At 43.1% G+C, this 22760-nt stretch overlaps 1 protein-coding gene across 6 annotated transcripts in view; it reads right to left on the bottom strand.

Moving 5' to 3' along the window:
- Positions 1–22760, bottom strand: part of KCNQ4 (potassium voltage-gated channel subfamily Q member 4) — a 165173-nt gene that overhangs the window by 52228 nt on the left and 90185 nt on the right. For all 6 annotated transcript variants that reach the window (XM_083173682.1, XM_083173678.1, XM_083173679.1 and 3 more), the window contains exons 2-3: positions 16710–16800; positions 11277–11403 (exon numbers count right to left, since the gene is read on the bottom strand). In XM_083173682.1, the coding sequence (XP_083029808.1) occupies positions 11277–11403; positions 16710–16800 (218 nt within the window). The remainder of the gene's footprint in view (positions 1–11276; positions 11404–16709; positions 16801–22760) is intronic.

Below are 22760 nucleotides of genomic sequence, written 5' to 3'. Positions count from 1 at the left end.
TAATGTAATAATATCTTAACAAAAACTACCTAAATTTCGTATGATAACTAAGCCTACATTTATTGTGTTGCACTGATATGTTATCAATCTTTTGACAAAATTCATGTATGGATAAGAGCGTGAACAGCTCATACACAAACAGAAGTATGCTCAATACATATGTGAAAAACATTCTTTGGGATAATAAGAAACGGGATGCAGCTGTTACATCGGAACTAGAAAGTGTCGACCGGGTCCTTAGGTTGACCGGCGGAAGGTTGACAATGCATAAGGTCGATATGGGTTTTTAGATTTTTTCCCTCTTTGATTCAAGAACAGGCGGTAGTTCATGCGAGAAGCATGTCGAGGGGCTGCCGTACACTTAGACAGTGTACAGAACTAGACGTCTAGATCTAGATGCCTAAAAAAACTGAAATAAAAAAATACACATTGACCTTCCGCCTAAGGACCCTGTCGACCTTCTGGTGCCGACCTAATACTGTGTACACACGGTCCGATTTCCTTTTCCGATGTTGACGATATAGTCAACATCGGATCGGCATCAGATCGACACCGGATGCAGATCGCAAGGGTTTTAACCCTTGCGATCCCGATCCGATCCGCGTTCACGTATCGGAAGCCAGAAAGTCTTGGCTGCCTTGTCTATATAGTGCAGATCTGTACTATATAGTCAAGATAGGATGCAAATCGGATGTGCCTTAAGATCCTATCCACGATCCTATCTGATCAGATCGTGGATAGGATCTTAAGGCACATCTAACGTGTGTACACACCTTAAGGAGTGTCGACCTTTCTTGGGTCGACCAAATGATCCATACCCATAAGAAACCAGTTTCTGTAGACTGGGACAGATGTGTTCGAATGGATGAAAAAGTGAGCTTTAGCATATATCGAAAGCACTGAAGGGAATGGGCCGAATTCAATGGTCTATAGCACACGATCTCCTGTCTAATGCAAAGGGAGATTTATGTTGTTTTCATGCCGATTGTGCTCAATAGGGTTGGGATCAGCCATGCATAGCAGCTAAACCCAACCAAACTAATGACCAAAAGTCCTGTTTGAGTGCTCAAACGGGGGACTTTCCGCAGACTTCAGCTCTTCACCCCGGGGGAAGGGGTAAGCTGAAATGCTGGTGCCAGCAGCCTTACACACCTGATCAGAGCTACATTTCAATAGCTCTTTTGGGCACCCTCTGGTGGCTGTGATCTCTCCCTGGATAGAGCAGCCCAGCTTCTGTTTAAATACTGCAGCCTGGTACTGTTTGTTGGAAAGCTGTACTACGCTAGCCACCCCACAGTACCCTCTATTGGTGACTCTGCTACAGTGTTCATAATTTACAGTGCCCTCTACTGGTGACTCTGGTATTGCTCATATTACCATCGCCCTCTATTGGTGATTCAGTCACATGGCTCTGATATATTTTAATGGATCCACAGCACCGTCTATTTGCTATTGCTGGTATTCTACTGAAATAACCTGCATAACAGGACCTGCATAATTGGATTACAAATAACGGCACAGTTTCAATTTTATTCTTCATTCTCATTGGAGGACATTATCTTGTGGGACAGTTTAGGTTCCAAACAAACTGAACACAATAAATATATCCATGCCTGGCGGATAATACGGATGCAATACCAGCAGTGATTATATGCATACAGTATATGCCTAGTTATGATCACCTGATTCCTGACCGGTTCCTGAATAATAAATCTTTGTCGCTGCTCATTGTTGTAGTCTTTACTCTGTGGGGTCCTCTGTGGGGTCCTCTATGGGGTGTTCCATCTCCTGCCACGGGCTCTTACAGAAGAGACTATTAGAAGGTCCTGAGGCGGCCAACGTCATCTTCAAGGAGAACAGGTATGACATTACTCTGTTACAGGGGTCTTGTTACACCACTTTTCTAAGCGATCTGACTAGATCGATTAAAAATGGAGCACTGATCGCTCTGTTTGTATGCCCTGCAGCGATGGCGCTGTGCAGTCCCACACTTTGCTATCGCCCACAGGGCGAAAAATGCATCTTCTCTGCATCAATATGCAAATTAGATGCACAAATGAAACGATCGTCGGCTTCAGGGCCACTGTCTAAATGTTAAAATATTTGTTGTTATGCTCCTTATTCTGAATGATGGCTCAGCGTAAATGTGTTATGAGTAACCATTAAAAAACTTATATGTATATGCGGGAGACCGGGTGCCAGATTAAAGCACGGTAAAACGGCGGGGAGGCTGAGAGCGGAGTCAGTGATCACACTGACCTGGTAGCTCTCGGACCACCCAGACACCGACCGTCCCTGTCGCCCTGCAGCGCAGTTAGAAGCCGCTAATGATCCAGCAGCCAGCTAAGATATTGAAAGCCGGGGATCCAGACACAGGCGGCTTAACCGCATTTCAGTTACAGCATACGAGGCACCTTACAATATTTAAAAAGTAAGATGTTATAGACTATTTAAGTGTAGGCTGTGCGGTGAAACCCGATAGACCATATTTTTTTGAAAAAATGCATGACGTGACAATTAAACATTTTCTTGAATGAATTGTGTGACTTGCAATATTAAACTTTCAATTGTCTCCTAGATAATTATAGGAGATAATACACAGCCCCACATATCCTGATATTTAAAAAGTACAAAACTCTCACATGTATATATTAATAGCTGAGACAGAAGTGAATTAGATACATATTAAGTGCAATAATACTGTTACAAGTGAAACACAAATAAGGATTCAAATTGACAAATGTATCAATCCACTCTGCAAAAATAGTAGAATTGTGAGATCTTTATAAAGAATAATATATTCTGACTATAAAAAATATACAATAAAGCCTCACACTCACAAACTATAAGCATAAGGACCGTAACTGAACACATTAGACAGTGGCCCCTTTTGTTTTAATTCACTTATTTTCATTTCTTTTTACATCTATCAACTATGTTTTAAATATTTCACCAATTTTATCCAGACCTTAATAAAAGTTATATCTTAGATTACATTTATCTAATAGGATTAACAGTGCACCCTATTACTTTCTTTTTTCTATGGAGTAGTAGATGCACAAATACTCTGCTGATTAAATGATATGCAGCATGTCCAAATTCTGTGTGCGACTTCATCTGTATCTGCATACAAAATGGAACGTTACAGTTCTTGTAGGAAAACATTGTAGAGCATTATTTCATATGCACATACTTCCACAGTGTCACACATAATATAAGCATACCACATATCATTTTAATCAGAAAAAGCTGCTTGTATGGCCAAACTGCATCATTTTGAGTAGAAGATGGCGTGGCGTGACTAGAAGGGCTGTTAGTTGTGAGGGAGGCTAGATGTAATTGGAAAAATGTCAGAATCAGCTTTATTGGCCAGGTACATTTGCATATACTAGGAATTTGATTTGGATTGCTGTGCAACAGACAGTTAGGTAAGAGTTTAAAGTGACAGTACAGATATACACGACACATACAGGTATATGCTACATATACCCTGGGGAGGTTGATGGACATGTACAGGGGGGACACAGGAACATATACCTGCCAAGCTGCACATCGCCTAGGGAGCCAACAGCAGCGCCACTGGTCGCCGAAACAACCAGGTATGTAACGCTATAAGCAGAGACACTACAGTTATCACACAGGGAACATATACCCGCCGAGCTGCACAGTGTCTAGGCAGCCACCAGCGGCGCCACTGGTTGCCACAACAGCCAGGTAGGTAACAATATAAGCAGAGACAGGGGAGACATGGGAGTACATATGGCTGAGTGCACAGTTCCTAAGCAGCCATTAGCAGCACCTTCTTGATCATGCTGCTCGCGGGCAGCAGCAGAAGTGCTCAACAGTCCATCTCCCTACAGCCCTCCACAGGATGGACATAAGGCTGTAGGCTTGGGAGGGCAGAGTGTTAGGGCCCTGGCTGGAGCTGGAGGGGAGCCAGCGTGCAGGGAGAAGGGGGTAGAGTCAGTCAGTGAGGCCGGAGGCAAGAGTTGGGGGTTTGTTTTGGAGTTTTGGGCCCTAATCTCCCTGAGGTTGTACCCAGGACAAAGTAGAAAGGGGGCTGGGGACCGCGGCCATTGTTTCACCACCTCTCATGCTGGGATCATCCACTTTCTTCCTCACCTCCGTCCTCCTCCGGCCACAGGCTGCCGCGCTGGAGGTTTCCGTTACTTCCATTGAGGCTGTGGGGACGCGACCGTTGTTCTGCTGGCGCTGGGGTCATCCACTTCCCTCCTCATCCTCCGTCCTGCTCTGGCCACAGGCCGAGGGGGGGCATCACTGCCACTGAGGCCCGCTGCTCTGCCGCCCGCCGCACAAGGTGACCTTGAAAAAGCTGCATCCATCAGCGAAACGCGTTGGCCCAGGCACCCAGCCTACCCACCCCTTACGCTGCTGTTCCAGTCATCACCCACCACCACCTGAAAGCTTCAATAGGAGAACCAGACCTTCACTGGCCATAAATACACTGACCGGAGCGTAGTGCATACCATCTGAAGGCAAGCCGCCTCTCTAACCACCCACCCGGGTCACTCAGTGGACCACCTACAAACACTTCTGATATTCCAACCAGGAGGAACGCCACCCCCACCATTCATTTGGAGGAAGTACTGTATGGATCCCACTTTGGTCAAGTCTGGAGGATAATTCCATCATCCTATCTCCCTGCTTCACATTGAACTGTGGACCTTTAAAGGTGATGTTACACTAAAACTGGATGCATCCCTCATTCCCTCTTGCTATTTTCCCAATTTTCGCCTAATACTTGGTATTCTAATATCATATTTTATTTGTGCTAATTTTAGTGTGTTATTTGTACTAATAAAGTGTTTTTTTACTTTACCTTGTTCTGCCATCAATCAAGCGCAATCTATACTCTTTACACATAGTTCCAAAGTTGTCATGTTTGTTTTCCCTTGCCCTCAGCCAGACTTAGGGGGGTATTCAAACTCGGCCTCTATTTCTGCAGGGAGAAATAGCAGCTGCCGTCTATTCAATGCTGCATTTCCGACAGCATTGAAGGTAGATTTTGACAAAACAGATCCGACTTTAAAACAAGACGGATCAGCGAACAGGGACATCTCTTGATTTGACCAGGTTAATACCATTAAAATGTACATACTCCCTTGGCTATCATACTTGTTCAACACTTTGCCTGTCCCTATCCCAGTTTCGACCCTGGACATTTTTATTTTGGTAAATGGTAGAACACAGATGAAGCGATCCATCTTAACTAAACTGGTGCCAAAGAGTGGCCTTTGTTTCTTGTCACTTTGCTCTAAATATTACACAGCACAACAATCACATCATATCTCAGCATTCCGACCCAGATCATAAGAGATGGGCGACTCTTGAGAACACAATGCTTCAGGACAGGAAGGTTGAAGGAATCATATGTCTAGTCCTTTGATTTAGGCATGTACAGAGTAAATTTGGCCCAGCATCATTTAGGACTCAGTGTTCTCTTCCTTCCTTGTGCTTCTACCAATATTTTCACATTATCTTTTTTGTTGCCTCTCAATCTCAATCTCATAACATGTAGCCTCTATCCGCATTTGAACACCTTAGCATCTACTTGATAGGTCTTGAAAGGCAACATATATCTATTCTTTCAAACCATTTCAGCCCCAACCACTCTTCATAGGGAACACTCTTGAAGTCGTTTGGAAAGCCAATTTACCAGCTTCTATTGATGATGATGGTCTGCTATTAGGTCCAGGAATGTTAGTGTTATGAGACAATAAATTATACTAAGTACTTTCTAAGCTTCATGCCAACCTTTGATCAACATCAAGCTCTTGCTGTAGATAACGTAGAAAGAAGGGTACATTTTACAACACTTGATAGTCTTGTTACCTTGTGGTAACTGATATCATGTATTATAGGTTTGACTCTGCCACTGGAAGTGTTGTAATTCTATTAGGGTCCCCATCCTGGATGCCATTAGACATCAAGACAAGCTTAAGCTCCATATTTGCAATGTGCAAAATCCTTAATTTCCAAAAATTGGAAACTCCAGTAGATCCCTCAATGATGGCCTTCTGTGCCTGTGTCCTTTTGTGACCATTATACAGAATGATACAATAAAAAGTTTTAGAATATATCCAGAGCGCTGTCCGTAACTTTTCAAAGGATGGGATTCTTCTCTCTTCTTCAATTCTCACCAAATGGATTATGGGGAAAGAAGTGAAGAATTTAATGTGTAGGATTGTCACTTTAACTAAAAAGGTTTAAGGAGAGAATAGATCTGGCCGGCTATCTGGACTTGCACTTGCATGGACTGCCTTTCTGTTTTCTGGACATTAATTTGAGGTACTTTTGTGTGGTGGATTCTCGGACATTATAGACCAATCTGGAATGTCGTTTTTGCTCGGAGAGTCCGTAACATCACCCACCTACTTACATTTTTTTCCAGTAGACTTCGAGGTAGATCCTTCTTTTTATATATATGTATTTGAGTATAGGTCGTCTGAAATTTCAAAATAAAGATACCCAGAGGTCTCATTCTTTATTGTGAGTTCTTGGTACGCACATAAACAGAAACCGTTATATGCATTTACCAATGTTTAACTGATTTAGTGAAAACATACGTTTATATTTGAACTGGTGGATTTGGTGAAGGCTCCTAACACCAAAAAGATACCTTTATGAGCTTCTCTTTTCACACTTTATTGTGAGTGTGGTACGTCATGTGAAATTCACATTTATTCTCTCCTTGAAACGTTTTAGTTAAAGTGACAATCCTACACATTAAATTCTTCTCTTCTTTCTGCATAATCCATTTGGCGAGAATTGGAGAAGAGAGAAGAATCCCATTCCTTCAAAAAGCTACGGCCAGCGCTCTGGATATATCCTAAAACTTTTTATTGTATTGTATATTTACTTGTTTTTTTGGTTGAACAAGTCTTTGGGATATTTTGGAGTTGCTCCTCCTCTACAAATACACCCTGGTCTCTCCTATCCTCCCCTCCTTATGCTCTTTCCCTTTCTATCCCTAACCCTCTTCCCCCTTCAGTTTTGTCAAACTGCAGTCTCTATTTTATTTAGTTCTATATTATATTTATTTCTGCCTCTACATGTTACCTTTCCCTACTCCATCCTTTTTGATGCTAGGCAATTAACTGGGTTTCATTTTCCTACAAGTCTAGTGATAATGCGCGTTATACTCCTGGACTCCTCATTGTCCTTTCGATAGTTGTTCAATGCTGTATGGGCTTTTCTTGCTCAATTATTTGCATCTTATTCATTATTGTTTTGTTACTCTGGTTTTATTGTTTAGCTTTCTGGTAATTTACTGTTATTGTACTGTATATACCCATTACATTGTTTTCTTGTTTATGGAAATAAACACATTGTTTTCAAATGCACACATTATTTCAAGACCTCAAGTATTTGAGGTAATAAATGAATGTTAATTTCAATTATATATCAAATGCATAGCATTCTCTATATTCCAACAAGGTGTAACAAACTGAGAAAATGCTGAGTATAAAGAGTACAAAACTCAATGAATACTAAAATACTTCAATTCTTAAGTCTGTCATATAGCCAAATGAAACTAAGCACTAAGGTACAAAAATGCTTCATTCAGCATGTTTATTATTCTCTGTGAGATCATGTGACTACTGTAGCTCCACAGGGACAAATGATCCCTAGTTCATCATGCATGCCATGTTCAAGGTAATGGGACTAAACACTGTACACCTTAAATGACCTGAACCAAATGTGTTCTTCCAACAAGACTTTTTGCTGACTATGCAGGATGGAGGAGAAAAACCACAACTAATATTTCTACATCAGTTATGTGTCTAATGAGGACTCCACCCTGAAGGCTTCTATCCATACTCTGCAGGGATTTACTAAAAAATGACCTTTAAGACACATAACTGATGTAGCAATATTAGTTGTATTTTCATATTGCTTAGTTTAGAGATATCAACTGTAAAGCAGAAGAATAATGTTAATTTAAAAAAAAAAAAAAAAACAATTTGAACAACATACAAGCAATGGTGTAACTTGATATCTTCCACCACCTTAAAGGACTTCATAGGACTAGGTCTAGCAGCAAAAAAGTTGTGTAATTAATATGTGTTCATTACTAAAGCGATGATCTGGCAACCCTACATGCAACCCATGCTACAACATGATTGGAAATACTTATTTGGGGATTGAGTACATGCACTTGCCCCAGGGCAATATAGTTTTTGGAGCTGGGACAGATTCAGAGTGGGTAGCGGAGCAAAAATGGCAAGAATCTTTAAACCTAAATCAAACCATGGTGTAATGCAAGGGGTGGAAATATCTTCATTGTTTTTATTTTATTTTTATAATGAAGGGTAAACCGACTGCCAGTGCTCCGACAGGGGGATCCCAACTCACAGGGGCTATTCTCCCTTGTGGGAGTCCACGACCCCCATAGAGGGAGAATAGAACCTGTGGCGAGCATAGCGAGCCACCAGGCCCACAAATGGCTTCTCTGCGCTCAGCCCCTGTTGGAGCACCGACAGTCGGGATCCCAAGGTCTGGATACTGACTATTGGGATCCCTACTGTCGTAGCCCCATACCACACCCCTACATCTGCCCTACCTGCAGTACAACATGGCTTCAGTATATTACCTGGGCAGGTTTGTCCTGCCCCCAGAAATACCCACCACAGCACTTAGGGGCAGCCCCCCCCCGTCGCTCACCACTAGCCAGTGCAGTCCTGACTGTCCACCCCGGATCACTGGGTTTCTCCTGCCACTGCACCTGCCACCATTCAGACAGCAGTGACCAGGCAGCAGGCTAAGGGATGTTCGAAGCAGCTCGGGCGGACTCGGGCACCTGAACTACCGAGTCCTCTGAACTTTACCGAGCAAGGCCTGCCGTCTGCTCACTGCTGCGAATAGTGGTAGCAGCAGCGGTACAGCGGGCATACACCAGGGTCGGGAGTCAGCACTGGTCGGATGGAAGAACCTGGGCGAGGGGGGGGCGACAGGGGGAGTGCCCCCAGTGGTGGTGTGCAAGTGGTGGTGCAAGCATCCAGGTAAGATAAAAAAATTATAGAGCAAATACCCGAGCCAGACCGGACTGTGAGGAGATGCCGCACGATGAGTTTGTTTACATCGTGCAGCTTCTTCTCCCGAATACCGCTATTGGCCACCTAGCGATTTGTAAAGCGCAACGGAATCTGCTGCGCTATATAAGAAACTGTATATAAATAAATAAAATAAATGAAGCAGTGATAAGGGAGGAGAAATTATAAATTGCCTGGTACATTATCACCGGCCAATCAGCCCCTAACTGTCCCTTTTTAAACCCAGCCTGTTACTTAACAGTCAGGAGCTGATTGGCCAGGGAACCAAAGTGGTTTCTCGGAGTAGAAGCTTAAGCAATAGGCCTGGCGGATGTTGGACTGAACATGATTAACTATGCCAGTTGTGAGATTGCATAATTACCTCTGTGATATGCCTTGATTTAAAATGTACACGTAAATTCTGAGTATAGAGTCTATAAGTATACTGCACTATCTGCACCCCCTTTAATACTTTCTCTCTCTCTCTCTCTCTCTCTCTCTATATATATATATATATATATATATATATATACACACACACACACATATATTCATGCATGTGTGTAATTTTATACCTGCATTCTACACTAATTCATTGGTGAGGCAGGAGTTGATGCTTTGTGGTATTGCTCTCTCATGGTAAAGGGAAGTTGTGACACTCATTGTTTAATATTTGCTGAGCAGCCCTTTTCTCCTCCATAATCCATCTACTAGCCATGACATTGCTGGCTCTGCAGTATCTCCCACTAGCCCACCTCTCCATATTTTTCTACACTACTACAATGGGAGACAAAACCCCATTCTGCAGCTGCTCAGCTGACGGGGAAGATGGAGAGAGGAGAAAGTCTTTGTCCCTCAGGAATGGGAACATCTGGAGGATATATAAACCAGAGTAGGAAAATAAAGAAAAGAAGGAGAGAAAGAGGCACTGGCTGGTTCACATCAAAGTACACTAAAAATCAAGTCTGTACCTATGAAATGAAATTAATACAACTGATTGGGCAGCTTCACAAGCAATGCCATACAAGCTGCTGCAAAAGACTAGAGTAGATAATAAGATTACTCTTATTTGACTGATAACACTTTGGGTTTGATTCAGAGATGATGTTGTGGGGGCTCTAGCGCCCTTTTCAAAGGTGTGATTAAAGGCAATGTTAGTTTCAGCCTTCCCCTTGTGCAATAGTGTATGTCGAAACGTACAAGCTCTGAGATGCCCATTTTCTGCAGTAGCCCCACAGATCACCATTGCTTCTAGCATCAACACTTGTGTCTGCTTTTTTCAGGCCCAGGTAAAATCTAACATCGACACTTGTGCCTGCAACAATCCCGTAGTATGGCAAAAAACACTCCTCGCTTTTCCTCTCCAGCTCTACATTTGGTGCCAACATTGGCATTATGGGCCTTATTCTAGTTCACTCTTAGAGGCAAATTCCTTCTTAGCTGGACAAAACCATGTGCTCTGCAGGTGGGGCAGATGTAACATGTGCAGAGAGAATTAGATTTGGGTGGGGTTTTTCTTCAAAGTGAGATCTATATTGCAGTGTAAAGATAAAGCAGTCAGTATTTTCTCTGCACAGAAACAAAATAACTCACCAAATCCAACTCTCTCTGCACCTGTTACATTTGCCCCCCTGCAGTGCACACGGTATTGTCCAACTAAGAAGGAATTTGCCTCTAAGAGTGAACTAGAATAAGGCCCTATGTGTGGTTTGTCTGCACCGCTGAATAACAATTCCTGCAACACCTTGTTAATGTGATTATTAACATCTTGTGTGCCGAACGGGGGGGGGGGGGATATGGAAAGCATAACCCCCACCCTGCGTATTTGACCCCCGTGCATCAGTTCAGACTGTCTGCCTGGATAACACTTCTGGGCATGTGCAAGATTTTACTATTAAATCTTAAGTGCAGCCTGGAGACAGCAGCAGGGTTAGCATTGTCCATGCTGTAAGTATAGAAGAGATCTACCCAAGGGCTGGCGAAGCAGACACAGCCGCTTTAACGGGCGATGTATGCCTGACAGATAGTCATACATCGCCTGCACTGCAAACACTAAAGAAGCTTCAAGGGGGCAGTGGCGCCGAGCATTAAGTGGCGGGCTACCCCTAGTGCACGTTAAGTGCACAATTAATACATTTAAATAAAAAAAACAACTGATTACTAGCGTTAAGTGCAGCATATGCACTTAACGCTGGTTCATACACCTCCCCCTGAGACACTTACCGATAATACAAAAAGGCTTCCTTGCAAATCTTAGCCGACCTTTCCATCCTCTGTAACGACAGCAGCACCCAGCAGACCAAATTCGAATTACGTACTCCATACCAAACACGACAATCATCACAAATTCCTAATGAACACAAAAGTAAAACATGTCATACAATGAATGTAGCATTCTGTACACAAGCATAGATGAAACGATCCACTCAGCTATTTTGTTGACACCTCTTAAGAAGCAAGAGTTTAAGGGGGGTATTTAATGTGTGCTGATATATCCGATACCTATTCAGTGTGGCTGTTCTCTACAGCATTATCACCCAAGCAGATTCAACATTTTTAAAGTAGCCACACACTCGCCATGCAGCCACTGCAACCCGGCACATGGCCAGAGATGTGCAAGCAACTTGCTATGTAGCGTGCGCAGATCTATTGAAATCGCATAATAAAGATGTTTGGAGATCTGCAGAGATCTATGAATCCGCTCCCAAGATAGATTTTCTACTGCGATCCTCTACACTTCTCCTGCCTTCTATGCAAGCCTCACTTTTGAGAACCCAGAACTCATAACATTTTACCCACAATCTCTTGCAGCACTGCATATTTCTCATTTGTACTAGAGACTAATGTGTTGTAAAGTAGGTTTCCATGAGCTCTTTCCAAAATAACGCTACTGTGGCATGGAGAATTTTTACCCAGGCTGTGGACAGGATTCATTGCTATAGTGGGGTTTTCACAGCTTAGCAATTATAAGCCAACCAAACATTCACAGATTGAAAATGGTTGGAATACAGTGTGGATCATTCAGTTTGGTTTCAATACATGTCCATCTGCCAAATGTTGATCAGCTAACTGCAATCTGTGCAGATCACTAGAATACACTGTTCCCTGTTGGCTGCACTACAATGCAGTGTACGGCCAGCATTTACTTTCAATTAAATCCCAAATTGATTGGGATCGGATCGGGATCGGATCGAATGGTACACAAAATGCATTTGATTTAATGTATAATACAGATCTGTACTAGATAGTCTTGCCTGCCAAGACTATTTTTCTATTCGATTTACACTACATGGGAGCGCGCACTGGGATCAAATCTACATTGAATGTAGAAAAACCATTCGATGCCCATTTGGTTTTCTATTTGATTTTGCTTCTATAAGCAAAATCAAATAGAAAAATAGTGCATATCTCACCGTGTGTACCCTCTATTACATTACTTATCTCTTCAGCGAGGTCCAGCGATATCACTCTTTGCTCTGCTGCTGGATGCCTAATGCTGCCAGTGATGGGCTGCTGTGTCATGTGCATGTGTGACACCCAGTCTGTGCATTTGCTCCGCCAGGACATAGCAACATTCAGTAGGCGTTGCGTTTTTCAGAAAGGCTTTTGCTGAGTGCCTGTTGCCGACAGTAATAGCCATATAAATATCTTCATCTATAGATGGCGCAAGCGCTACAGTAAAAATCAGCCTTAATTTAAACTTACCGCTGTTTGTTAAATACTAAAAGGAGGTTGTAACAACTAGTGATTGCTATAGCGGTTACAGAGGTTATTCTGGTTGACTCGCAAGGCTGCGAATACAGCAGCCTTGCGAGTCTACAAGATGCTGCCTGCCTACATGCACGGACACCACCAACCCCCCCTCGCACACCGCGATACACTGCACAGCTGCACATGGATGCTTAGCATAAACAGCCATTCGCAGCCTTGGGTGTGGGGGAGAAATCATTATAAGGCCGGCGGCAACTATCGAATGATTTCTCCAGCAATCAGAGACCTGCGGGCACCCTCTGTGGGAAGCGGGCAGCTGACATTCACTGACGTCAGCTGCCAGCCACCTGTATTCACTCATTCATTGGGGAACTACCATGAGAACGCCCAGCATTTTCGTGGGAACGCCAATGAAACGCTAGGCGTTCTCATCAGCGAATCCTCTGTTGAGTGTGAGTGCCCAGCCAATAACCTATTCGCCATGGCCACTCACACACAGTGGCTGCACATGCACATAACAAAGTACATGCAGGGGAGCGTATCAATCAGCATAGGGGGCATATGTCTCATAGGTCCCTATGTTTAACATTTGCCACTTCGCCTTTATCCTATACATAGGAAGATTAAGAGCAGGGCCCTCCTACCTCTATATCGGTCTGTTACTACCCAGTTTTTTTTTTTTAATCACTGTTGTCTCCAATTGTAAAGCGCTACAGAATATGCTGCGCTATATAAGAAACTGCAAATAAGTAATAAATGATCCTTTACCATATTGGATGTACTGATCTCATGTGTAGAAAAATAGTAGTAGTCATGAGTCAACACAGAAGTGTCTCATTGATATAACAATGTTGGGTCATGTTACCTATCCTTTTCTACAGAAATCCTGTATGCAAGAAGAATGCAAGAAGAAAACTGTTTTTGTTATGACGGACCAGTGACACTGATCCATTCTTCCATCACACTGATCTGACAGAATTGGGAAGGTCTGGTTTCCTAAACCTCAGCAATGTACCCTCTGCTATCTCTTGCACCTTTCCACAAACAAAGACAACTGTGCTTAATCAAAGGAGAGACAAGGACTTCTTAATTTAGACTTTGCCTCCGGAGTGAGCAATCCTGACGTCAGCCATTTGAGACGCGGAGACGGGGGACAGGAATTGCAAATTAGATGAGAAGGGGATTGTGGTGATCAGCAAAAAAAAAAATGGGATTAGGAAAAACAGATGATTATAGACAAAGCTTAATATAAACATTGTGTGTCCTATTTGTATGTTTCATTCAGTTAAAACAATATATTTGCATTAAATTCAAGCAATACAATTAAAACTCACCAAGTGAAAGAAATGTTAACTCACTGTTTACCAATAGAAAGATGTAAAACACCGATAAAGTTAGTGTTTATGTAAGCAATGCCACTGATTGCAGCGAATGGGGCGCGCATGCGTGTAGACAGCAAAGATAACCGCAACTCCATCTGTAGATCACCCATTTAACCAGGTGCCTATGTGTGTATGGGTGATCTGTGCTAACCAGTGTTCTCAGATTACAATACTAGTTATTTGGCTAGATCTTGACTACATGTACATGTCAAGTAATGCGCGTCCCCTTGCGGTGCTCACTTCGGGCTGCCGTGGATAGTGGGGGTGTTTCAGGAACACATTCCCACCTGTCATGTCAGGCAAGTTAAAATGGTCAATGGTTCCCACACAATGTAATAAGCGCTGACTGACTACGCTAACTGCGTAACGCTGACTGACTACGCTAACTACGTAAACTCCGGCTGGCCGCAAATGTACTGACTATGCTGGCTGCGGGAACACAACGCTGAAACTGACAGGGATGCTGAATACCCTAACTACACTGGCTGCGGACGCTGACTATGCTTGCCATGGAAACCCTACGCTGATTATGACAGGGACATTATGCTAACTATGTAACAGGCGCCGTGATAATACATAAGTACCGTCAAGCCAAATACCACACCCAGTTTTACTATAAAATGTTATCCTAAAATGTATTCCTTATATTTATGTACCTCCCAGCTATCCCTCTTTAGGGAGCACTAAAAAGAAAACACAAATTACTTTGTTTAAAGAGCTACTCACAAGAATTTTTTTAACCACTGATTATCAGCACAATTTAACATATATGGCAGCTGAGCCCAGAAACTCCGCCTGGAGGGGTAAGGAATACAAAAGGTTTCTCTTGAACAAGAATTGTCACAATACTCCTGTAATGAAATAGCTTCCCCATGCCAAGGTAGATACCAATGTTTTTTCTGCCTGTGACCATTATTAGTTAATGAGTTATGCAACAACAAGCATTTGACCAGTAATTAGGTTCCTGTGTGAGTCCCTTTGGACACAAAACCATTGCATTCATCATCAAACTTGACATAATTAAAAGATTATTACAGATTGGTTAGTAGGCGTTCCTGAGCTTTCCTTGTAAATGATCAACATATTATTAACACTGTGATTTTTTTTTATGTGTTTTATATCCAAATCTTACACAATTGGAATGCTAGGCAAACAGGACTATTCAGTATATTTGATTTATTTATTAACAGTTTCTTATATAGCGCACACATATTCTACAGCGCTTTACAGAGAATATTTGAACATTTACATCAGTCCCTGCCCCAGTGGAGCTTACAATCTATATCATACTTGCCTACCTGACCCTCTCCATGCGGGAGAAAATGCTCTGCTCCTGGACTTCCCTGGTAATGTATGATTGCCATCACCTGTAGGGAGCTAGGTAAAGGTGTTTCACCACAGGTGCTGGCAATTATACATTACCAGGGAAGTCCAGGAGCAGAGCATTTTCTCCCGCATGGAGAGGGTCAGGTAGGCAAGTATGATCTATATTCCCTACCACATGCACACACACATTCATTCTAGGGTTAATTTTGTTAGGATCCAAATAACCTACCAGTATATTTTTGGATTGTGGGAGGAAACTGGAGTACCCAGAGGAAACCCACGCAAGTACGGGGAGAATATACAAAAATCCACACAGTTAGGGCCATGGTGGGAATCGAACCCATGACCTCAGTGCTGTGAGTATATTGATTTAACTCAAGAATGGAACAGGATAGCACAAGTAAATAACTACTGTACTGTATATTCCAAATAATTCAAAGTCTCCAGGCCACAGCCTGTGACATGGCAGATAGGAAATGTTTGGTTGGTTGTTTATCACTCTCCATTTTATCACTTTTAAAGCCTAGTGCATCTGGCCCCTAAAGCGAAGAATCTAATGTGGTGCTGGTATGTTTTGACACAGTGAGTGAACATTGGCTCACGTGCAGAGAAAACGGGGGATTAAATATTTGGAAGCTATATTTAGAAGGCTTGATTCTGATCATGGTATGACAATGCTGTGCTTCCACATCATAGCAAAAAGTGATCTCAATGTCTACAACCTGACCTATTGCTTTACTTCATCTACTGTTTAACCCTTTGAGTGCCAACACTGCTGTGAGAGATCCTAAAAATATCTATTAAAAATGCCAGCACCGCTGACAGCGACTGTTCTTTTTTTGGGTGCAATATTTAACTAAACTTCAATGAATTGACTTGGCTGTATTTGTATTTATTTATACTAAAAGAACAGTCGCTGCGAGCGATGCTGGTGTTTTTAGCAGATATTTTGGGGATCCCTCACAGCAACGTTGGCACTCAAAGGGTTAAAACCTGTCAAATGTACATAGCAATAATTCTCAACCATTAACAGTTTACACAGAGTCTTGTAGTGTATGACAAGATAGTATAAAAGCCAACCAGCTGGAGAGAATCAGTGAGACAGGCAGATGGGAGGGGGCTGCAGAATAAGTGGAGAGATGAGGGAGAAGACAGTGGAATGTAGTTAGATTAAGGGGTCCAAAGCCGAAGTGGGCACAGGAGAGTCATAGTAAAACATAGTAAATAGGCTACTCACCAGTATAAATAGGCCTTTGTTGGATAAGTTATGATATTCGGGAATTGTGGAGAATACAGAAAGGACCAGGCAGCTGAACACAAGGAAGAATCTGTAAAAAGAAGAGAGCAGAGACATCAAACATAAAAGTATAGATGACAAGTAAACCACTGTTGTAAATGGAATTTTTGTCTACCATAATATTCTGACTGTATGACACTAGTAATAGTGTTTTTATCCTTATAGAGCTGGATGAAGGAACATACTGTACCTGTACATAGACTTATGACAGTCCTCTTTTGGCTGCAAGCTCTAACAAGCGGGACCCTCCACCCTCCTGGTTCCTACCTTCCACTATCTGCAACAGTGACTTTTCTCCCTTCTGTCTGCCCCTTCCAGACATGGGCTTACCGAGTGCTACTGTTATTCACTATATCTACTCCTTGTTTTACTTTTGCCCCTGTAATGTCTGTTTTATACCTATTTAAATTTTATATTGTCAAATTTGTTTATTTTACTGTAATTCTCCATGTACGATGATAAATACATTTTGTGCCACTGTATAAATAAGATTTAAAGAGATAAATAGAATAATAATAATGACTTTACACTCCAATATCCCTTTTGGACTCTAAGGCCACTTGATTTATTGGGGTTTCAATGTCTATTTGGCTCCTGACTTTCTTATAATCACACGACTGTGACTAAAAGAAAGTGCATGTGCTGTTTTATAACAAAATTTAAGTGCATTTGAAATTATGCACGATAAATGTAATATTCCATTCATTATTCTTGCAACCAATAAATTGCATCTAAGGGTTGTGTATACTTATCACCTGCTAATAAATTAAGGCAGTGGTTCCCAAACTTTTTTGAATCACAGCTCCCTACAGTATCAGAAATTTTTGTGGCACCCCTAGGTGAAAAAATGTTATGGAGTAATTTAGAAAAATATATTAAATTAAGTAAATTGTGCTTATATGTCATCCATAGGGTCAGTTATGTGGTGAGTGACAGAATTTGCTTCATATATTTTATGATTAGAAGCCACCAGCACTGGTTTTGCCTATTACATTGACCATAAATAATTTTGAATTGGTCCTGGACCACCAAGCCAGGGCACCCTTTCAGGTGTTCCGAGGCACCCCAGGGTGCCACGGCACACAGTTTGGGAACCACTGAATTAAGGGAACATTTTATATACTCACCGACACTGGAGTATATCTTTTATCAGCTTATTATTTAGAAAACTTACACAATCCACCTCCCGCTACTTGGATTCCCGCCTGAGCACTACCCAGACATTGACTTCCCTGTATCTTAAAATATATGTCTGTGTTCAGATTGCAGTTATTGATACATTAACAAAGTCTGCATTACCTTAGTATAGCCAAAAGAGGGAGCAAAATACTCAAGTTTAAAATGTAATGAACTTTGAAACACCCATGGAAGAACATGAACAAGTGCAGGTTAAGAAGCAGCGATGTACAATCTATTGATACTGTATTAAAACTTTTGGATGCAGTAAATAGGGGACATATATATGAATTGTCGAGAATCACAGGCATGTATTATTATTCACATTCATGAACAGGAGCACTTTTGTGCAGGCACCGTTATGGCTACAGACTCAGAGGAATGTTGTGATTGGATACTTGCTTAGTACATACCTCCCAACTTCTGCCGTGATGAAATAGGGACACTCGTGCGGCGAAGCGGGGGCGGGGCGTATGCAAATTAGGGCTTATGCTAATTAGCCGCGACCTCATTTTCATACGAAAATAGACGCTGTGCGCATGCGCACAGCGTCTTTTCTACTAGATTGGGGGGTCTCCCAACTGCCACCCCCCGCAGCGGGACAATGCCTGCCGCGGGTGGGACAGCGGGACAGGACCCGAAAATCGGGACTGTCCCGCTGTAATCGTGACAGTTGGGAGGTATGTTAGTACACACTGGACAATATACGTAACAGACCAACAAAATATATATATATCGTCAAGAGTGTACGCACTATGTCGCTCTTGCCCGTCATTAGCTACATCCTCCATCATCTGTATATGCAGGATGACGGAGGACATCAATAACGAGAGCCATGCTCATGGGTGCCGATTTATGTTTTTGCTGGTGGGTGCTCAAGCCAAAAATATAGGGGCGTGGCTTCATGGGGAAGGGGCATGGTCACACAATAATACCAATTTATATTACGCAGCACAGTTGTCTCCAATATTCAAATTACGGCAGCAGAGTGCCAAATACATAAATGCCCCCACAGTACCTGTGCCGGCAACAGTCAGCACAGCACGCACAGGCTGGCCCACCCCACGTCCACGTATTACTCCGCGGATGTAATACACTGTTCCCGCAGTCACAGCATACTGTTTCCCAGGCGGCGGGTCCGGCAATGCCGGTGCTGCAGATGCAAATTAGCAAGTTAATACAGCGGGCCAGCAGCAGGACTCGGGCCCGTGGGTGCTCATCAATTTCCATGGAAGCTCGGGCCCTTGAGCACCCACAGTATCAGCACCCATGCCCATGCTAAGGAATGCATCAATGCCCCCGCTCGGGAGACCCCCTCCTGTCATCACTCATCGTTGCCAGCACCGACAGCAAGTGTGTATGCACTTGCAGATGCCGGCACCCCTCCGGGTCCCCAGCGCTGCCAATCTCTCTGGGTACACACATTGTTTAGTGTTTACTAAGCTTTAGGCTACAATGGCTAATGCAAGAGTGCTCTTAAGACCCCCATACACTACCGCAATTTGGCCCGATTTCACTTGTTCCCAAAGGAACGGGCCAAGATATCAGCCCAAATCAGGTGCGTATGATGTCCAACCAGGTCCAATGCGCGGTTCCGTGCCTCGGAACCTCCTCCCAAGGGCGGGGAACAGGGGTCGCATCTAGCACATGTGAAACGACTGCATGTGATATATCGCATGCGACCTGCTTCCCAGGCAGCTCGCAGGGATCGACTGGCCATACACTGCTGTGATCTGTTGGTACTGTGTGTATGCTCCTACGCCATTAAATATTATGAATGGAAAAAAAAATGAACAGCAAAATAAAAATATAAGAAAGATAGATTGACATATCACAGTCCTCCAAACATAATATAGTCTCAATGTACCAATTTTTTAATGCATTATCCAGTATGTAACCAAGCTACAACATGTTTCCCTATTACCACAATGTAGTGTATAGTGCCTTTGCCTGTGCTTAGCAGCATTTATGGGAATATATAATCAGACACCAGTTCAGGGGGGCAAATGCCCCTTCTTGAAGGTCCTTACAATCCTTGGGACCTGGGCAAGTGCCCAAGTGTTCTCATACATTAAGAGATGGCCTGGTCTATGACCAATATGTTTACAATCTATGATCCTTAATCAACACTGTATAACAGCACCTATCTATGTGCTATCTAACTGTGTGCTAACTGGTGTCCTTTCAACCCAATGAACAAACTTGCAAACATCTTCTTCACTATCATGTGCCAGCTAGTGCCCCTCTTCGCCAATACCATGTATTCCAACCTGTATCCTCAAGCTAATGCAGTAAGCCAGGCGGCCTGGTTTTCGGAAACTAGAAGCAATTATTTGACTAAATGACCCTTAAAAATCTAGAGAACATCATGGAGGCACCAAGCAACCACCAGGATGGGGAAAGGATACATATGTATGACCGATGGTGGGGATGCCAGAGGTCAGTATAGAGATGCCAGAATCCCACAATTCCCTCCCCTAATGCTACCGCTCCCCGCATACTTATGGTTGGCACCCCAGCAGTTGGGATCCCGGTGCCTGCATTCTCATTGATGTCGGCATTCCTGCCACGTCAGTATTGTGGCTGCCAGCATACCATCCGCCGGGCGCGGAACACCTCCCTCAGAGAGAGAGAGAGAGAGAGAGATGTCTGGCAGTTATGTACAGGATATAGTTTATAACTAACATGCGGCTTTTGACAGGAGAAATTTTTCTGCAAGTTGTGACTTACAGGCCCGGTGAAGTAGGTGCATGGGAGCAGTGGGTGAGGGGCACCGTGTGTGCTAACACATAGGGCAGAGGGCTATGGGCCTGTGGTGGAGGGGAATGGCAAAAGCCCATTGTGCTGTGGGGCCACAGTGAGCCAATAGGGATGCATTTTTCAAAACCTTAAGGCCCCCATACATTAGGCTGGTTTGTTCTGAGGACAAGTTGGACATAATTCCCCTTGAGCTCCCCCCAGAAGATAAATCAGCAGCCGAACCCGCTGCCGTCCACCCCACCCTCAAGACCCGCTGCTGCGCGCTCAGCAGCTGCCGCCCGGACTTGCTGCCACCAGCCCTGCTGCCCACCCCACCGGCAGGAACCCAATACAAAAGTACCCACGTGGCGCTGATGCAGGAGGTTCAATCTCTAGGGTCCGACCCGATGCCCATGGGACCACGTAAATTACCTGCCAATATATCAGCCCGAACTGTTGGAATCGTGTGAAATCGGACCAAATCGCAGTAGTGTATGGGGGCCTAATACTAACTACAAAAAAATTTACCTGTGTGAAAAATGGGCAGATTGCTAATTAAAAAGATAAAATACAAATAAAGCCACAGCCACTATTCTGTCTATTACACATTATTGGGCTTTTATTTTTATTATTATTATTATTTTTATTATTTATTATAAAAGTCAGTGGAGACGAAGACACGGTGCCCCATAAGTGACACCGAACCTCGCCGCTGTCGGCCGTCGGCCCGCAGTTCACCAACCACCGACCATTGGAATGGTGGCGAATTCAGCTTCGTCCGAACAGACAAGAATCACCTCCTGATTCTTGTCACACACAAAAATGTTTGCATTCCACTATAGAAGTGAGTCATATACATTGTAATCTGATCTTTTTTAATCTGATTACAAATCAAAAAGTGAATGATTGCTCCACAAGTGTTATTCTTTAATAATTTTACCTGCATTTATAATATGAAATGCATGTATATACTCGAGTATAAGTCGACCCGAATATAAGCCGAGGCACCTAATTTTACAACAAAAAACTTGGAAAACTTATTGACTCAAGCGGGACCCTCACTCGAGTATAAGCCGAGGGGGGCTTTTTCAGCCTTAAAAATTGTTCTGAAAAAGTAGGCTCATTGTACACCTGATGGCTGGCTGCTACACATTCGTGGTTGTGCGGTCAAGTCTGAATCGTTCCCCTTGTTGGGTGGAAAATATATAAATGTCTCCAGAATTGCGGAAAAAGGATGCATTTAACACAAGGCTTTCTAGCAAACTACAAAAAATGCACCAACTTCATAACAGAACATAATGTAAAAATGTTCTGAGAAATAGCATCTATGTCCCAATGTTGAATTTCACAACAATAAATAGGTGGGGAAAAATGTTTGCATCACATTTTATACATCCAGGCGTATATTTTCGAGTTGAAGGATTGGCCATACTCTGTTAACGGTTAAAATTCTGTCCGCTGAGCTCCACATAAGGTGGAGTGAGAGAGGAGATCAGCTCTGCAGACGTTGCATTGTACCACTTTAACAACTGCTGAGCATTAACAGAAATTAAGACGGACATTTATTTGCCGGCTCTTGAAATGTTTAAACTGGGATTTTAAATATTTAATAAGGTGCGAGGCTGCCGCAGAGAGAATGAGAGAGAGAGAGTCATGCTGTGAGAAAGGAGGGGATGGTGTTGTAAGCAGGAGGGAGGCTGTGCATTGTATTTTAACCCCTCAGAGGGAAATAATTACACACACATACTATTTAATTTTGTAACATATATCAAAATTTGGTAACAGATCTACTGTCACTGTTTCTGTCAAGCTGCTTAGTGTGTCTTGATATTGTGGATCACAGGATTCTTAAAGGGTGTATGGGAATATTTAACATTCTGATGCAAATTAGTCTATTCTAACTATGTGCCCAATTCAGACCTGCTTGCTCGGTTGCGTGTGTTCGGAGCCCAGCGAGCAGGCAGCTGCCGCCCTGCCGCACACCCCCCCCTGCCCATGTGCACAGATGCTAACAAGTACACAGCCGTGCACACAGGGGGAAATCATTCACCATCTAATGATTTTCCCCCTTCTCGC

The sequence above is a fragment of the Crinia signifera genome, chromosome 2, assembly GCF_055691185.1.
Source record: "Crinia signifera chromosome 2, ASM5569118v1, whole genome shotgun sequence".
NCBI classification, from domain to species: domain Eukaryota; kingdom Metazoa; phylum Chordata; class Amphibia; order Anura; family Myobatrachidae; genus Crinia; species Crinia signifera.
The sequence above is the reverse complement of the archived record's forward strand: the minus strand, read 5'-3'. Positions and strand labels throughout refer to the sequence as shown.